The 19,504-nt window shown below is 40.1% G+C and overlaps 1 protein-coding gene across 1 annotated transcript in view; it reads left to right on the plus strand.

Moving 5' to 3' along the window:
• The window catches only part of PHLPP1 (PH domain and leucine rich repeat protein phosphatase 1), a 162,464-nt gene that overhangs the window by 84,649 nt on the left and 58,311 nt on the right, over positions 1 to 19,504 (plus strand). The window contains exon 4 of the mRNA XM_088130885.1: positions 12,577 to 12,743. Coding sequence (XP_087987011.1) covers positions 12,577 to 12,743 — 167 coding nt within the window. The remainder of the gene's footprint in view (positions 1 to 12,576; positions 12,744 to 19,504) is intronic.

The raw sequence follows: 19,504 nt of genomic DNA on the forward strand, positions 1-19,504 counted from the left end.
GCCAAAAACAAACAAAGTATGTTAGGAGTTAGTGTTACTTGCTAAAAGATGGTTATTAACTACATGACAATAATCACCACAGATTGTAAATAGAAATAATCTCTGATATTGTGTCTTCAGTACAGTTTGTCAGTAATGTAATGGTTAGTTTTCATTATGTATTATTCCCCTCACACAAACCGTGCTATCAGCAATTCCAACACTCATCCCTTTGCTCCATGTTGGGTTGAAACACAGAGTTGCTTGTGCTGCCTTGCAAATTAGCAAGGTTAAAATGACACTGAACTTTCATTTCTGCAAATAGACTGAACATACAAATGATTCTTCTTTAACAGGAGAGAAAGAATTCACCTTCAAGGTTGAAAATATTATTTGAGGAGAGTCCACCGAAGGATAAAATGTTTCACAGTTGGGCACAGGTGTGACATAAAAATAATCATGCTAGATGAATAATTCATCTAGTTCTACTAATTCTAATAAAACAAAATAGGAAAGGAGAACAAATCAATTCCCTTGGAATAATTTCCCTTGGAATTAATGGTCTCCTGATGACTGGACTGTCTCCCCCAAATTTAGGAGAATTTACACTGTTACAATCTGATAGAAATGCTGCTGTCTACTAGGCTAATGTAAATGATACGTAGTCACCAGAAATCAAGCTTGACTTGAAAAAAAAAGTTATTTAATCTAATTAAACTTTCTTTGATTCTTTCTAATTAGATATTTTAATTAGTTTAATTCTGCTACCAGATCAACTGCTTATCAAGACATAAATTGATAGTGCTAAATATCAATGCCTCTGGGTCACTTAAATTAGTTACTCATTTTCATTACATAAGCAAGAACAGTGGAGGAAACTAAAATTTTTAGTTCCCAAAGGGGTAGTTCCCTGGCTATTGGGGCAAAAGAATGTCAGGATTTTTAAAAAGATCATTTCATTACAATACTTGCTTGTGAAAAACCTGTCAGTTACTGATGTTGAGAATTTTGGCAATGCAAGACAGAGCATATGTTCCTGTCAATTTATAATGTTGCGTTCAATTAACTTTCCTATATGTAGTTTTAAGTGACAATGATTTTGCAATTAATGTATGCAGTTTTTTCCCCAGTTCTGTTACAATCAGAAATCTGTGGAGGATAATATTCTAAAATGTTAAGTGTTGGATTTGGCCTCGGGACAAGTTTCACTTGTCTGTAAACCCACAAGCTCAGTCAGGGAATCACTGTGCTAGATCATATGTCATACTAAATCAGGCTTCTACAACCTGTTCCTTTTTGATGTGTTGTGCTTTATTTCTGCCAGTCTCACAGTACAACTGGGGAAAATGGGAGTTGTAGGCAACTTACTGCAAAGACTTAAGATTAGAAAACAGACTGTTGGGAAGATTGGTCTTGTGTGATCCCTTGTTCTCTGGGACAGCCATGAGAAGGAATTTGAAAATGTTCACTGCTGGCTTAGGTTAGCTACAGCTTGTTCACTCTCAGAGCCTGACAGATTGTGCTTAATATTGATTTGTTTGAACCAAGCCATGGATAACTTCACATGATGGGTTGTGAAGCTTGCTAGTTGAAGTACCATAGTTAATGTTCAACAGAGTGTAGAGTTTGGGGATTATGTTAAACAGCTTAATTAAAACTGGAAAGAAAGCATTCCAGATAAATTAGACTAAGAGAAAGGAGTAATTATGTAATACATTCATTATTCTTCTCTGAAAATGTTAGCAAACATAGGATAAACCTCATAACATTGTACCCAAGCTCCATGCAGACAGAATAAGATACTCACAGTTTGACTGTCCTCTGTTACAATACAACATGGCATAAATTATGCTGAATTCAAGGTATGCAGAATTCACTTCAACAATTATCCATTTACTTTGAAAAGGCTGAGATTAGATTGCTGTTCTGTTCCTCCCCACACACGTACCACATGTTCACATGCATACTCTGTTGTAGGCTGCCCATTGAGAAAATAAGGGGATGAAGTAGAGAATAGCAGGCATTGTAGAATGCTTTATGCCAAGTATTCAATACTGGGATCCTTATTTGAGAGCCATTATAAAAAAGCTCCTTTTCATATGCTACCAAGTGCCTCAAGAGTCTCTCTTTTATGCATGGCTTTAAGGGCAAAGTCGTATATAGAACTGGATGTTTGTCTGGTCTTTATTATCCTTTCTGTGCCCTGGATTACTTGGAGATAAAGTCTCTTTTTGTAAATAAATGATTATATAATGGACAGATTTATCATGTGAGATTCCTGGCCAGAGCTAGACCTGGTTTCTCTGCTAGTATCTTTGTTTTGTTTCTTGTTCCTACTGTTACCCATACTTGCTCTCTAGAAATGTCCAAGTAAGAATGTGGCCAAAACCTTGTGTTTTGGGGGCATACCATAGTGGTTTTAAAATTGTAATCATTGCTAGACTGTGCACTCAAGAGTTCATACTAGCAAATGAATAAGTCTGAATTACTCATCTTTCAGCGATATTTTAAATGTCACACTTGCACAGTATTTTTTATTTTCCTAACTTCTCTTTATTCAAAATAATGCTGATAATATGAATTTGCCTTGCTTCCCATACAGTTGTGTATTTGTTCTCTGAAGGAAAAGTGTGAAATGATGGAGGTGTGTTTTCCCATCAGCTTCACAGGTCCTGGTTACTACTATACTGCAGCTGTTTTTTTCAGTTCTGGCTTTAATGGTGTAGACTTTAAAATGGGGAAGCCCTCCATGAAATAATTAACATTTAGATTAATATCTATCTATCAGCTCTATCTGTCTGTCTACTTAACTATCAGCTCTATGAATGGGGAGCACATTAACCAAATGAGTGTGTGTTGTGTGTGTGTGTATATGTATGCGTGTGTTAAAAGAGACATAAGGCGGCGGCTAAGAGGGCCTTTTCACAGCTCCATTTTGTGCTCCAACCCCAAATTAGAGAAGCACTCGACATTAGACAAGCTATCAAGATCTTCCTGAGCAGGACAGAGGAATTCAGAGACTCAGTCTCCTGGAGTGAGGCTGAAGCTGCCAAACCAGACACTAAGAGCCAGAGATAAGATAGGACATTTATCAAAAGATGGTCCAGGTACCTTCCACATCCATGGTCAAGAAACAAGCAGTAAAAAGTCCATTGCCTTTTAGGACAGGAGAACGAGACCTAAAATTTAACAGCTTGGGGCTGTTATATATAGCAGATTGGATTTCTTGATTCTGCATTATAGTTTATCTATGTTATTAGGATTTCTTGTGTCTGCAATTAAACACATTATCTCTCTCAGCCTTGTTCTTGATTCTTCCACTGCTAGCTCCTGGGAGCTGGGAAAGTTCTTGAGTTAAATCTATTACCATGTCCTGGGTGAAGCTAGTGTCTTTTCAAGAGTGCCACCTAGACCACAACGTTTCCCCAGTCAAGGTGTACCAAGGTTTGCAATGAGCCTTCAGTATTCTGAATAAGCCTGCCTGACAGGGAATTATGGTTCAGTCCCCTAGAACAGGGTTCCTCAACCTCAGCAACTTTAAATTGGGTGGACTTCAACTCCCAGAATTCCCCAGCCAGCATGGCTGGCTGGGGAATTCTGGGAGTTGAAGTCCACCCATCTTAAAGTTGCTGAGGTTGAGGAACCCTGCCCTAGAAGGCAGCTACTTTGACTGACCTTGATGCTGCTGATGCTGCTACTGTTACTACTACATAACAATAATGCACCATTCCCTAAGACATTTGCAGAGCTGTCATGTGATCCTCTGTGTCCTGTTTTATAAAGTACTGTAAGATTAACTCTTAGCTTGACTGAATCATCCTTCTGGAAGAAGGTAATACAGAAAAAGGTCCACAACAAGGATAAGGGGCTCCCCAAAGATAGGATCCCACCCCACTCCAAAGGATAGCTCCGATGTGTCTACTGCATCTCTGAATGATACAAATGAAAAAGTGCATTGAGTAGAATATGCATCTGGTTTAAAAAACTCTGTTTTGTTTTCTGGCATTTTATTTTACTTTGTTGTACTTCTTTTCAGTTCTAATTGGGGCAGTAATCATGCAATACACACAAAGGGTTCAAAGAGCCTCTTTTTGTGATATGTGATATCTTTATGCATTAGTGGCAATGCCACTGTAAAATCTGAAGTACCGGTTTTGCTTTCATGCTTTACCTGAACCTAAGTTAGATGCTGTTTTCCTGTCAGCAATCTTTTTTGCCACTTTAAGCATCACTTGAAAGGTGGCATAGTGTAAGTTGCAATTAAGGATGAGCTGAGAGCATGGATGTCTGTCAGATTCATGTCTCTCCTAAACTGAGAATTCTATCACCAAATTCAAATTTGCTCATGTGGGAATTAATCTTTGGTTCTTAAGCTGGTGACATCTAAACTAAGAAACAGTGGCTTAGGGATTCCAGGTGAGTTGAACTTCCAATTCCCACAAATCTTAGCAACCCAACCCATGAGGAGAGATGAGGGGATCCATCAATATTTGGAGGGCTTCAAATTCCATATCTAGTTTAAGGGCAAACTAAAATATTCTGCTCTGAAGAGTTTCATAGCTACAGTTGCTTCAGACATCAAAGGAAACTGGTTTAAAGAATTAGGGTAGCTTTCTATAAATCTAGTGTACAAGATAATGGGGGAAGAAATTGAGCCACTCCTGCAGACATCCATGTTTTTATTTAGTTTATTTTATCTTTTATTGTTCTCCAAAATATGGGAATGCAAGTTTTATAGGGCTGTTGAATGGATAGCTGAGACCATGTAGAAGTTTTGTTTTTTATTATTTATTTATTAAATTTATATGGATGCCCATCTCACGAAAAGCAACTCTGGGCAGCATACAATAATCAAAAAGCAACACATACATAAAACAATCATTATAAAATTACAGAAATCAGTATTAAAGATGAAATATTATTAAAAACAAAATATACAAATCCCAGGCACAGAGAGTGAGTGATATACAGTGGGGCAAAAAAGTATTTAGTCAGCCACCAATTGTGCAAGTTCTCCCACTTAAAAAGATGAGAGAGGCCTGTAATTTTCATCATAGGTATACCTCAACTATGAGAGACAAAATGGGGAAAAAAATCCAGAAAATCACATTGTCTGATTTTTAAAGAATTTATTTGCAAATCATGGTGGAAAATAAGTATTTGGTCACCTACAAACAAGCAAGATGTCTGGCTCTCAAAGACCTGTAACTACTTCTTTAAGAGGCTCCTCTGTCCTCCACTCGTTACCTGTAGTAATGGCACCTGTTTGACCTTGTTATCAGTATAAAAGACACCTGTCCACAACCTCAAACAGTCACACTCCAAATTCCACTATGGCCAAGACCAAAGAGCTGTTGAAGGACACCAGAAACAAAATTGTAGACTTGCACCAGGCTGGGAAGACTGAATCTGCAATAGGCAAGCAGCTTGGTGTGAAGAAATCAACTGTGGGAGCAATAATTAGAAAATGGAAGACATATAAGACCACTGATAATCCCACTCTGGGGCTCCACGCAAGATCTCACCCCGTGGGGTCAAAATGATCACAAGAACGGTGAGCAAAAATCCCAGAACCACACGGGGGGACCTAGTGAATGACCTGCAGAGAGCTGGGACCAAAGTAACAAAGGCTACCATCAGTAACACACTACGATGCCAGGGACTCAAATCCTGCAGTGCCAGATGTGTTCCCCTGCTTAAGCCAGTACATGTCTGGGCCCGTCTGAAGTTTGCTAGAGAGCATTTGGATGATCCAGAAGAGGATTGGGAGAATGTCATATGGTCAGATGAAACCAAAGTAGAATGTTTTGGTCTAAACTCAACTTGTCGTGTTTGGAGGAGAGAGAATGCTGAGTTGCATCCAAAGAACACCATACCTACTGTGAAGCATGGGGGTGGAAACATCATGCTTTGGGGCTGTTTTTCTGCCAAGGGACCAGGACGACTGATCCGTGTAAAGGAAAGAATGAATGGGGCCATGTATCGTGAGATTTTGAGTGAACACCTCCTTCCATCAGCAAGGGCATTGAAGATGAAACGTGGCTGGGTCTTTCAGCATGACAATGACCTCAAACACATCGCCCGGGCAACGAAGGAGTGGCTTCATAAGAAGCATTTCAAGGTCCTGGAGTGGCCTAGCCAGTCTCCAGATCTCAACCCCATGGAAAACCTTTGGAGGGAGTTGAAAGTCCGTGTTGCCCAGCGACAGCCCCAAAACATCACTGCTCTAGAGGAGATCTGCATGGAGGAATGGGCCAAAATACCAGCAACAGTGTGTGAAAACCTTGTGAAGACTTACAGAAAACGTTTGACCTCTGTCATTGCCAACAAAGGATATATAACAAAGTATTGAGATGAACTTTTGATATTGACCAAATACTTATTTTCCACCATGATTTGCAAATAAATTCTTTAAAAATCAGGCAATGTGATTTTCTGGATTTTTTTCCCCATTTTGTCTCTCATAGTTGAGGTATACCTATGATGAAAATTACAGGCCTCTCTCCTCTTTTTAAGTGGGAGAACATGCACAATTGGTGGCTGACTAAATACTTTTTTGCCCCACTGTATATCCACCTCAAAGTGGAGCCATGTAGACTTGTCTCTGGTTCCCTGGGACCCCCAGGCCTGGTAACATAACCAGGTCTTGAGGGACTTCTGGAATGTCAGGAGGGATGGCGCTTACCTAATTTTGGGGGTGGGGGGGAGAATGTTCCATAAGGCGGGCGCCGCAGCAGAGAAGACCCATCAGCTGGGACCCACCAAATGTAAGTCCCTGACAGATGGTGTCCACAGCATGCCTTCTCTGCCAGATGAAGTGGGGCGGGCTAATCGGGGAAAGGCAGTCCCTCAGGTCCCATGCCATGAAGGGCTTTAAAGGTTAAAACCAACACCTTGAATTGGACCCGGAAGCAAACTGGCCACCATGTCGCAACTCATGGAGCAGAGGTGTAATGTGCTGTTCTGGGAGTACACATAACTGCCTGTGCCACTGCGTTCTGTACCAGTTGAAGCTTCCAGATACTCTTCACGGGCAGCCCTTGAAGTTGTAGAAAGGTCAACTTCTATTGCTGACTTCTAATTTCTAGCATTACCTAGATTATGCCTCTTCACCCTTTCTAGTTTAGGCACTTGAAGGCCATTATTGCTGGTGTTTTGTGACTGCTTCAAAATAAGCAAACCAAAAACAGTTTCAAAGGGCTCTGAGTTATTAAGCTTTCTGAAGGAATGAATTCTTGTTTGTTCTCCTTGGGTATTGCTTGAAAAGCAATTAGTGTTTCAGCTCCTCTTTTTCTTTCTGTCCCGTTTAGATGTTGTGCTTGAATGCATCCTCATTTGAGGTTTTAGAAAGCCACAGCAATAAAAGTGTCAAGTAAACAGTGTGGCTTTGTTTGTTATTGAACTGAATAACTGAACATTTGTCATCTTTTAAGGGACACTGATGGAGAGAATGGTGATCCCTTTTCACCCACCTAGGACATACTCACCTGGTAGACTAATTATTGAACTTACTCAAAATAGTCTTCTGAACAAATCAGTGCATAATATATGCCAGAATACAGTCCTCCACTGGACTTATATATGTCCAGGGTTTTTAGACTCATCAACTTAAGCAAGAAAACAATTTCCTCCAGTGTTGGCAAACAGACCTGTTTCCTTTCCTTTGTAGGCCAATATTGCAGGTATGTATTCTCAACACTGGTAGGCCTAAGACAGAGCCTTCAAGTCCTTCCCATGTTTTATAGTAAGGAAAAACTGGCCTTTAGCTACTCTAAAACAAAAGTACTGTTCACCAAGCAATGAGCAAAATGTAGCCATAGCTGGAAGTTTATCAGCAGCAATATTTATCAGATAAAAAGATTTTAAATATATGGGAATTACCTTTCAATTATTCTTGTCCAGAAGAAACAGATGAAAGATGTTTCGGCCTGGATCCATAAAACTGCCAATGCAATTTTATGATTCACCAGTAGTGGTAACAATAATTAAACAATAAATTTGTTTAAAGCCAAAGTAATGAGTCTCTGGCTCCAAGGTTTATAGTCCTATTATAAAGTTCTGAGAACCTTCACAGTAATACAGTCCAAGTTCATTAAAGCTATTGTTCAGGTTCTGCAATGTGTCATCAAACTCTTCTATACTTCAGATCAGGTCTAGACTCTGTCAAGGCTCCCCTAGCTTTGCCACCTTAAGGTCTTGTTAAAACTGGCTCTTTAAGAACAATTCTTGGCATCCTTAATTTCCTGGAAGATAAGAATGCTTGCAGATCTTAAATGTTGAGACCTCTGAACTGAATATTTACAGGTAGTCTCAGTTACCAACCATAATGGGGACTGGGAACTCAATCACTAAGTGATGTGGTCATAAAGTGAAAAATCACATGACCACAGCAACTTGCAACCAGTTGTGGTCATTAAGTGCGACACCTTGTGAGTGTGACTTGCCTTTTCCTGGTGACTTCCCCGCTGACTTTGCTTGTCGGAAGCCAGCAGTGAAGGTTGCAAATGGTGATCATGTGACCGTGGGACGCTGCAACCATTGTAATTGCATGCCGGTTGCCAAATGCCTGAATTGCTATCATGTGACTGTAGCGATGTTTTGATGGCCACATCTTCGAGAACCGGTCATAGGTTTCCTCGTTCATCCCCATTGTAACTTTGAATGGTTGCTGAACAAGTGATCGCTAAGTGAGAACAATCTGTACTTTCATTGGGTTTTGGGAGAACCAGATTAGAGCTAAAGTAACAGAATCTAGAGCTTGAATGCTTGGTATAATTCCTTTCATTACTACATAGCTGGTTTGTTTAGAAATCTCTTCACCCCCCCCCCCCAATTATATCATAAACATCCTGTTTGTCCCGGACAGAGGAGCCTTTTTACTAGCATGTCTCAATGCTTTTCCCTCCATAGTTTTAGAAAGGAAATATAGCAATATTCCCTCATAGGATTGTCTTTCCCTTGCCTGGAGGAGGAGATTGAGTCAGTTTGTCATATTCAGCATTGGGTGTCTATTCTAACAAATTTAGGCACCTTAATTTTAAATAATTCCCTTGCTTGTTGAATGTTCTGGTAGGTCAGACAAGGAGAATGTAACCTTCCTAGTACAAAGATTAGAAAGATTGCTCAATTCTGTTCAGCTGCTATTGCCACAAAAGGACTTGTGGTTTAGCTTTGATTTGCTAATCTAGGAGCCATCTCTGTCGGTAGGAGATTGTCAGTGTTAGGATTAAGGTTTTAAAACCCCATTCTTTAAACAAATACTGCAGTAAAGTTATATTTTCAATTTAGTAACATCAATCACCTTGTATTGATTATTGCTATGAATAATTTATTATTATAATTTGTCTTATTTGGCCTATAAAATACATTTTACTCTGCAGAATTTTTGCAGTAAGCAACAAAGGAAGCTAAATATATACGAGGTTAAGTCCAAATCAAAAGATATTGTGAGTCACCAAACTTAACTCTTTGTCCTGAGGTTAGAAATTCTTCTTTACGGAGAAGTTTTTTTCTGTGGAAAACAAAATGGAACAGCCTTTGTTTGATGGTATTAAAGATCATCCTGAGATTGTTGCTAATGGCATACATCCTTGCTTGTTGTCCTTTGGAGAAAAAAAGGCTAACACATTGACTACAGCATGATGTTTATGTGGAATATAAACTAGTTTATCAGATTTAAGAAAGGTTTTCTTAAATTTTAAGCCTATCTCTGTGTGTGTGTGTGTGTGTGTGTGTGTGTGTGTGCAAATAATGAGGATGAAGGGAAATGAAAAACAAACAATACAGTAATAATGTTTTGTTAATTAATGTTAGATAGCCTGTGATTTTATAAAGTCCCATTCATTTGTGTTAGACATTCAGGAGGCCTCAGGTTCCATAAGTTATACGGATCCCGCACCTAATCTGCATTGAGTCTCCCCCCCCCCCTTTTCACATGCAGCTGAAAATTTATGAACCCCAAGAGGAAAACTAGGAATATTGTATCATCACCCTCTTTCTCCTCCGCCCTCTTAAGTCATACTGGATTACCTTCCCAGTTTCTTTTTCCCTTTCTTGATTCTAGTGTGAACACAACATAGTGAATATTACCATGCTGCAGCTAAAACATACTTGTTATTGATTGATTGATTGATTATGTGCCATTAAATCTTTTTCGACTCCTAGTGACCACATAGATTGATTTTCTTCATGACAGTCTGTCCCTAACCTAGTCTTTCAGGTCTTCCAACAGTGCACTTATCGCCACTATAACTGAATCTTGCTGTTGGTCATTCTCTTCTTCTCTTTGCTTCCGCCTTTCTCAGCATTAGAGCCTTTTCCAGAGAGCTGGGTCTTTGCATAATGTGTCCAAAGTAGGATAATTTGAGTCTGGTCATTTGTGCCTTGAGTGAGAACTCTTGGTTGATTTGTTTGATGATCCATTGGTTTGTTTATTTGTTCTTTATTCTGAGAGGTTTTGAGCAGGTACAAAATTCCCTGTCTTTTGGATAGACATAAATGATTATTGTGGGTCCTTTGTAATAAATTGTTATTTATATTCAGCTCTTAGTTAAGTACTAGAGGACTGAACCAAGTGACAAAGTTGGAGACCATGATACATTAATTATGCTCCCTATCTATGTAGGTGTGCATATGAATTATATTTTTTATTATTATTATTATTATTATTATTATTATTATTATTATATATGAATTATTATATTAAAGCATCTGTTACACTTATTAGTATTTGTAGAAAATGTCCAGTGCCCTGGAAAAGGTGCTGAATCTTCTCTTCTTTTAGTCTATCTTTTATTACTCTCTCATTAACTGAGTTGGAAATAAATTATTATAACTCCTGGTATGGTAGTTAATCATCTTCTCCATGTTCTAATGTTATTCATGCGCTGCAAGAAACCATACCTAAGCTATCTTTTAGGTGGTTTTTTTTTTTTTTTGCTTTTCCATTGCTGTCTAATCATTTTTGGCTTTGGATCTTGCTCTGTGCCTGCAGATGGTATGAGTAGTTAGAGGAGAGAACTCAGAGGAGTAAGATTGGAAACAATGCCCATCCTGTATTTTTCTCATTAGTTAGAGAAGTCAAATGGTGGTCTATGGACTATTTAAACTCAATGTGTGGGATTCTATTGTTGGGGGCCTTTAGCTATACAGGACACAGCTATACTTTTTCTGCTTCTTATTTTTCTTTGATCAAAGAAGCTACACAGAACAGAGATAGCATATGGAATGGTTACAAAGGACAGTTTGGATTTATTTGCAGTTTCAACCATAAAACTGTTTTCTTTTGGATGAGGAAACAAGGACAGTGATGTTTTGCTTCTGGGTTCATTTGCATATACACAATGATCTGAATACATAGTGCTTTCCAAAAAAAAAGTTCCTAATTAACAGGTTTTCTGATCAAAAGTACACACAAACAAGAGAAGGGAAGGAAGGAGGCATAGATAAATCAAACCAGTATACAGTGGTACCTCGAGTTACGAATGCCTCTGCTTATGAATTTTTTGTGTTACGACCAGCTCCGGCCCCAAAAATTTACCTCGTGTTGTGAACCACCTTGAGTTACGAACCGGATCTGCGGCCATTTTCCCTCCCGTGACACGGGGTCCGCAGCCATTTTCCGCCCCAGACATGTGGTCCACGGCCATTTTCCGCCCCAGACACGTCCGTGGCCATTTTTCCACCCCTGACACGTGGTCCGCGGCCATTTTCCGCCCCGACACGTGGTCCGCGGCCATTTTCCGTCCCTGACTCTCCCTCCAAGCAATAGCCGCCTCCCTGTCCTCCACGCCAGCACGGATTAACGGTAATTACACTGAACCTTATGGGAAAATTTGCCTCGTGTTGCGACCAATTCGAGTTGCAACCAGAGTCACGGAACAGATTAAATTCGTAACTCGAGGTACCACTGTATATGATTATTTCATTCATATGTGTTTTGGTTTAGCTATAGCATAGGAGCTAGGATAATGACCTAAACTGTTGACAAAATAAGTTTGGAGATGGAACTTAAAGGAAATAACAGAAGGCGTGTTGCATGGAAGCATTCAGAAACACATTTCCAGGCATAAACAACAAGAGAAAATGGGTAAAGTTCTTCTAGGGAGTAGGATATCTTTAGGTGGATGAGGGATATTGAGCAGAATGAGTGAAAACCACAGAAAAAGAAATGTTTGTACCAGAGGCATCCACAGGATATGAAGCATTACCTCTTTACAGCAGAAGCTCTCCCACTTTTGTACATTTGTCACAACACATATACAAAAGAGGTGAAGCTTGCACCACAACAATATGGCACTGCTTTCATCATTTTAATCCCCCTTGACTATCCACATGCAGACACTTCTAGTTGGCATACATGTACAGGCCGTTCTGAAGGACACAGCTATAGAGAAACTTAAAAGTAATAGTAAAATAAATACTGAGAATTTAGTGAAAGAAAAAGTGTTTAAGGAGAAACCTCCTTCCCTTTGTTCTCTGAAAATAGTCATGCATACGCTTAGCTTTTATAGCTGGACTGATTTGATAAGCAGTCAAGAATCCTTACATAGCCAATAAGCACTTTTAACTTTTCTGTTTGGTTTGCTTTGTTTTTAGATTGCATCCCAGCGAATAAGCTCAGTGGATCTCTCATGTTGCAGCCTGGAGGATATGCCTGTCAATCTTTTCTATAGCCAGGACCTCACTCATCTCAATTTGAAGCAAAATTTCCTGAGGCTGAACCCTAGCTCATCAATGGTCAGAGGACTTGACGACCTACAAAGGTAAATCAGCTTTTAATCTATTTTGTTTTCCCTTGAGAAAAATCACAGTTGGTTTAAATGGTTTCTTAAAAGCTTCTGGCTATATATCTCTCTGTGTTTCACCAGGAGCTTAACTGGGTGTACCCAGAGTGATTTTCAAGAGCCCGACCCATTTTACATAATTTGATGGTATCGTGGGAACTGGCTGATGCAAGAATATTTTACAGTGGGTGAATTTGTGGGAAGAACACATTGCTAAAAATGGGTGAAGGCTAGAAAGAACACCATGATGATCCATTGACCATATTTAAGTGAATTATACTTGCAAAACAAAATGACAAATGGCCTACAGATTTTGCCACTCTGCTTGCCTGTATATACCTGTATTGCTCACTTGTACTACATTGATTGCTTGCAAAAGAGAGAGAAAATCAACTCCCTTCCCATATAAAACATTTACTTCCCTTTATGGTCTCTGTTAAAGACGTTATCCACTCAAATGGTTGCTTACAAGCCTGAATGCTAGTTGGGGTCTTGGTTGAGGTTTGAATGCCTCTACACTATACAGACTGTAGTGCCTATTCCTTCTTTACTATAACCAGACAGCTGTCTCTATAACTACAGTGGTACCTCAGGGTACGAACGCCTCTACTAACGAACTTTTCGGGTTACGACCAGCTCCGGCCGCAAAAATTTACCTCAATGTGTGAACTCCGCCTCGGGGTACGGCCATTTTTCTGCCCTGACACGTGGTCCGCGGCCATTTTCCCGCCCCTGACATGTGGTCCGTGGCCGTTTTCCCGCCGTGCGACGCGGCGCCCAGCTGTTTTCCCGCTGTGCCGCGCCCGGCCGTTTTCCCACCGCGCCCGGCCGTCTTCACGCCGCGCCCGGCCGTTTTCCCGCCCCTGACGCGTGGTCTGCGGACGCCAGAACGGATTAACGGTAATTACATTGAACCTTATGGGAAAATTTGCTTCGGGGTGCGACCAAATTCGGAGGGCGGAACGGATTAACCGGATTTACGTTGAACCCTATGGGGAAATTTGCGTCGGGTTACGACCAACTCGGGATACGCCCAGAGTCACAGAACAGATTAAGTTCGTATCCCGAGGTACCACTGTATATATGTTTTTAGTGATGCAGTTTGGAAAGAGTTTAATGTGAAAGAGAAGGTTAGTTGGACTTAGCTATCTTTCTGTTCACTCCAAGTGGACTTGCCAGGAAAGTCCACTTCAGGCTGGAAGAGAGGATTAAGACTTCTTCCTGTCCCATGGAGGAAACAACTTCCATTTAGTCACGTGTACTGATTTTAGTTAATCATACTTCCACTTCGTTACTGAATAATTCACTACAACAATAGGACTCTCTAGTGGCAAGAACTTACAAAAAATGCAGGAGCAAGGTATAATAGTTAATAAACATAGTAATGCGGTTAGTGGTTTGTGCCTTGGTCATTTGAGAGTTTGTTTCCAGCTTGAGTAGGGTGGGATTGTCAGGTCCAGTTTTCAGTGACCAGAATGGTTCTTTGTGGTAAGTCCAGCTACCACTCTTAGTCACTGAAATTGGAGACAACAGGAAAGGGATATACGATAGAAGTACTGTATTCCTAGGGAAAGTCAGTGTGATAGTTAAGTACCCTCTGTAATATAGTGCAACCAAAAGCTGTAAATGTAGACACAAACCCATCTAATTGCTTCTTATGGCTGAATGTACCAGAGAAAGACATTCTGTAATCCATCTGCTGATGTATCCCCACATATCCTGTTCTGTAGGAAACAAATACAGGTAGCTTTTGACTTACAACCACAATTAGGACTGGATGCAGTCATTAAGTGAGTTGTGCCTGACTTTATTACCTTTTTTGCTGCAGTCGTTAAACAAATCATGCAGTTGTTAAGTGAATCCAGCTTCCCCCATTGACTTTGCTTGTTGGAAGCCCCCTGGGAAGGTCGCAAATAGTGATCACGTGACCCTGGGATGCTGCAACTATCATAAATACATGCTGGTTGCCAAGCGCCTGAAGTTTGATCATGTGACTGTGGGGATGCTGTGATGGTCGTAAGTGCAAGGACTGGTCGTCAGTCTTTTTTTTCAGCACTCTAGTAACTTCAAATGGTCATTAAACAAATGGTCATAAGTCAAGGACTACCTGTAGACTGTTACCCTTTCATCCTTTTAGAATTATTTTGGGGTATATCCTTAGAGCCCTGCACATATCTAGTTTATGCCAAGTATCTGTTAATGAAGGCTGAAATTAGTTCTGAGCACCAGGCGTGGTATAAAAGGCAACTCAGCAGAACATGTGCAATGGTCTCAACTCTGCATCTGTAACATTGGGCTATATTTTGGTCTTTCTGGAGATCTGGGTCAAGGCATTGCTTTATATCTCAGTCAGCTCTCTTCAGTCCTAGTAGAAAATAAGGATAAAAAGAAATCCCTGATCACTGCCACAAGGAAGAGGGAAAGCAAGTGTACATCATGTGCTTCCTTACTATGTGATCATTCTAGTAAAATTTCTGTGAAAGTCATGAAATTTTGCGCCATTGCAGTTTCTGTTGCAAAATGTTGACTTTGATATATACATAATCATGAATTTGCCAAATTATCTTCATGTAGCCTGTTTTAATTTTTATGTTAATTTTTTGTCTGTGACTTTACAGCAAGCAAAATATAAATAAACACTCCATTATTATTGTAAAGAAGGCTCATTTGGAAAACCTATTATCCCAGCCAGTACTTTATTAACAACTTTGTCCTGCACAGGACAGCTTTATCCTGGTCTAAATACAGGATAAAGAACCCTTGCCATCTAAGGGTTTAGATCTGAGATATAAATTCTTTACAAGTTCATTTTTGCTCCTATCTGGAAGGGGTGATCAAGTCAATCTCACATGTTTTATTGCATTGCCCATTTTGTCTTGCCTGGCGTTCTGAATTAATAGAGCTTTTATCAGCCAATTGTGCTGGCAGGTCAGATAAGGAAAACACATCCCTTCTATTAGCTTCTTCATCTCCAGAATCTCCAGAATGGTTGCTAAGTTCTGCTCAATTGCTATTGCTGTAAAGGTGTTTAATTCTGGCATTGTTAACTTAAAAGACGTATGTGCTGTCTGAATGTGGAATAGTTTGTTTAGTCTATTATACAACTCAGATAATTGTTACTTTGTTGTTCCTCCTCTTTTATTCTTTTTTCCTCCAAGTGTACTATATATTGGACAATCGGTCTCTAAATAAAACAACTCCTCAATTAGCTTCCCAAATAGCTTCTTTTCTAAGAAGGGCTTTGCTGTGTAGTTAGCTCTTGATTTGCTTTTCAGTGCATCAGCCACAGGCCCTGTTATGCCACCATCAAGTTGTGAATCTTTCTGCAAATTGTAAACAGTTTTCAGACATGCCTTCCCTGAGTTTGGCTGGGTACCTTCCACTACTTCTTATCTGTGTGGAGAAGTCCACAAAAGGCACTTGGAGCTTCACCCTGGAGCCTGTGAGAAATCCTTTTATAGAATCATCAATTCCTTGCAGGCACTGACTGTAGGGTTTTTCAGTCTTTGATGGCTTATTAGGTATCACCAATAAGCAGAGCATTAGACTCTGTGAATTGCATAAATTCATCATCTGAAAGCTGAGCCTCAGGAGAGATGAGATTGAGCCCTATTGTGTAACTCTCTCTTCATCTGAGGATTCAGAGGTTCCTCATTACTTAGGGTATTAATGGTTGAGGATCTTGTTCCTTCTGTAAACTTTTTCTCCACCTCTGATACTGCCAGAATGTCCATCTCCTTCCTGCATCTTCTCTCCAAGAGCTTTTGCATGACTTGCTCTTTCCTTTTTACCTTTACTTCATGAATGTGAGGAGGATTGTAAGCGGAATTCACTTAATGAGCTTCTGAAAGCAAGGGTAGCTAGCCATTTTTTATTCCTTACTCATCTGGAATGGCCTCTACTTGCCATGAAATGGTTTAAGATTGGGCTGGGGAGTGCATCATGAGGCTGCTTGTGGCTCCCATGTTCTGCAAGGGTAGACCTGAACAATGCAGCCTTTCCTTCCTTTGGTCTCTGAGCTGCCCTTTTAGACCTTGTTAGGCTGGTGCATATTTCTCCCACTCCTCCTTCACTCACCTGCCATACCTTCGTAACTGATGTCCTGTGGTTTTCTTGCATCCATTCTGCCAATGCAAAATAGGAAGATATAGTTTATTTGTCACAGCCTAGAGGGCTTGAGTGCTGCTGTGCCTCCTTTTGTTGCTTTGCAATGAGTCTGGCCATAGGAGGGTCATTGCAGATGGCACATCCAGATGTCTGCTCCTGCTGCAACGAGCTCATCTCTGTTGGTGCCATGTGGAGTCTGGTCCTTTTGGGGGAGAAGGTTGCTGAGTGGTCTTTGATCTGGCTGTGTTGCAGGTGGGTTCAGTAAGAGTGCTGGTGCTTGCTTCTTCCTGTTTGCAGGAGGTCCCTTCTCACTTTTCTCCATTGTCTCTGGAGGTCTTTACCCCATGGCTCAGCCCATTCTTGTAATTAGCTGATGGGCTGGTTCTAATGGCTTTCCTTCCCCTAGTCTTTTAGAGATTAGCCACCATGTGGCTTCCTGGCTGTGGCCTGTTTCCAGCATGCCAATCAGCAGGGATATGGTTGCTGAAGTTGCCTCTCCACTCATATCTTTCTCCTTTTTTGCCTGCCGCCCTCAACCTGGCACTCTGTAAATGTGTCCTATAAATGTCCGTAATTACTAATTAGCATTACTAGTTTGCAGTTCCAAGAATTATAGTCCAACATTCTGTAGGACATTATGTTGGAAAGATTAATCTTTATGAATATGCAGACAATGCACCTGCATTTTGTTGCAGATCCTCTTGATGGCCATCAGCATATTATAATAAAAACATACATAGCAGCAGATGCCCAATTACCCAAACCCTTCCTGCTTTCTGAAATGAACCTTGTAAGGGAATTACTAGGTCTTTAGTCACGATTCTTGGTATGATCCAGAATTATTTTTAAAACCATTCAATATTTAATACCCTTAAATAAGTCATTCTATTATTATCAGGTGCTTCTTAATTTTATGACTGCTTTTCAGTTAAAAAAACAAACACACTTTCCTTTGCTGAAGTAGAATCTCATTCATACTCAGATTTTTTTCCTCCATATTAATATATATTGTAGGGAGAGAGTCTATTGTATTTCATATATTTCATCTCTGAGGGCATAGTGCTGTGGCTTCTCCAAGGAGAGGAAACTTGCCATAAAGAACTAATCCTTCATTGCCATTAATAGTAATCGATTTCTCTTAATGGAAAGGAAACAGAGACTTAGAGCAATTGCTATGGCCAATCGTGACCCCTGTGCACCTGGAAAGCACAGATGTCTAAGGCTGGCAGAATACATTCAGAAGCATTGCCCTCTGGACGATCCCACTCTATGGAGGATAGAGCACCTCAGTTGCTTCCGGATTGGATCAGTCCTCAGAGGTTCAATCCTCAGAGCCTTTGGCTCACAACAGGTACTAACAGACATAATACCTTGTGCTCTTCTGCTTCCTGTGAGAAAGCACAAAAGCTGTGATAACTGGTGCTATTTTTCTGATACCTAGGTGCCCTAAGTCTCTACGCTAGTTATAAGCCAAGTGTACAGTGACCCATATTTTGTCCTGAACTACTCTTATGTGGATAGGCCTTGCTTAAGCATGACTCAAACTGATTCCCAAATTAGACAAGTTCAGTTTAAACATGCACATAGACTAGCTCATCTTTGGATGAACATGAAAGATTCTTTGCTGTGCTGTTTTGTAAATTTCAGATATGGCAGCTATAAAGCCCATCTGGTGGATAAAGTTGGATCACTCTTGCTATCAGCTCACTCCATGGTTTTGGCAATTAATTTCTCAGCCTTTATTTTCCATTTGAAAAACAAATGTGGTAGTCAGTTTGCTTCCAACTAACCTGCTTTTAAGAATAACTATATTAAATCTATACTTTGTATATTTATCAAGTGCTATATGAAAGTGTGTAAGGATAGTACCAGAAATAGCAGCAGCAACAAACCAGATGGACAAAATGGGTTTTTTGCTGAAGCCACAGAATGCTTATTGAACTTTCAGCGAATTAATACAAATAAGCCTTCATTTTCCTATTTTGAAAATAGACATGATAATCTACTTTACAAGAATTAAATCCTTGTTCAAATGCCCAGTAAATGATGAAGTGCTTTACTGCACCATGCACAATACAACTTCTCGAAAGGAACACGTTCATTTTGCATGCAGCTCATTGGCAAATACAAATTTAGCTGGTTTGGTTTCTGAAGCTTGCCAAGACCTCTTACTGGCCTTGTTCTGAATAAAGAATTGTTTATCTTAAGGGCTTTGGAAGGAAGAACCTAGGAGGAATGTTTGGAAATTGTTCAATATGTTAAACCTGAGAAGAGAGGATTGCAGGGAAATAGCTAACTGTCCAAGAATATAAAGGGTGATCTTGTAGAAGGTAAGACAGAATAGATCAGTTATTTCATAATACAGGGCAAGAAATAAAAGAGTTTAAACTACAAGGAAGTAGATCTTGGTTGGAGGTTAGAAAATTGTCCTGCTTGTAAGAGCTGTTCAGCAGTGGAACAAACTGCCTTGAGAAATGGTAGATTTGCCTTTGCAAGAGGTGCTTAAACAGAAGCTGGATGGCCATATGTCAGGGATGCTACAGTAGTGAATTCCTCCTTGGCCAGGTGGTTGGATTAGATGTATCGCCAACTCTTGCATTCTGTGATTTTTTCAAGCGTTGAATGATATCAAC

The sequence above is a fragment of the Python bivittatus genome, unplaced genomic scaffold, assembly GCF_059951505.1.
Source record: "Python bivittatus isolate LINGU-HERP-01145 unplaced genomic scaffold, Pbiv_v1 ctg000840_np1212, whole genome shotgun sequence".
NCBI classification, from domain to species: domain Eukaryota; kingdom Metazoa; phylum Chordata; class Lepidosauria; order Squamata; family Pythonidae; genus Python; species Python bivittatus.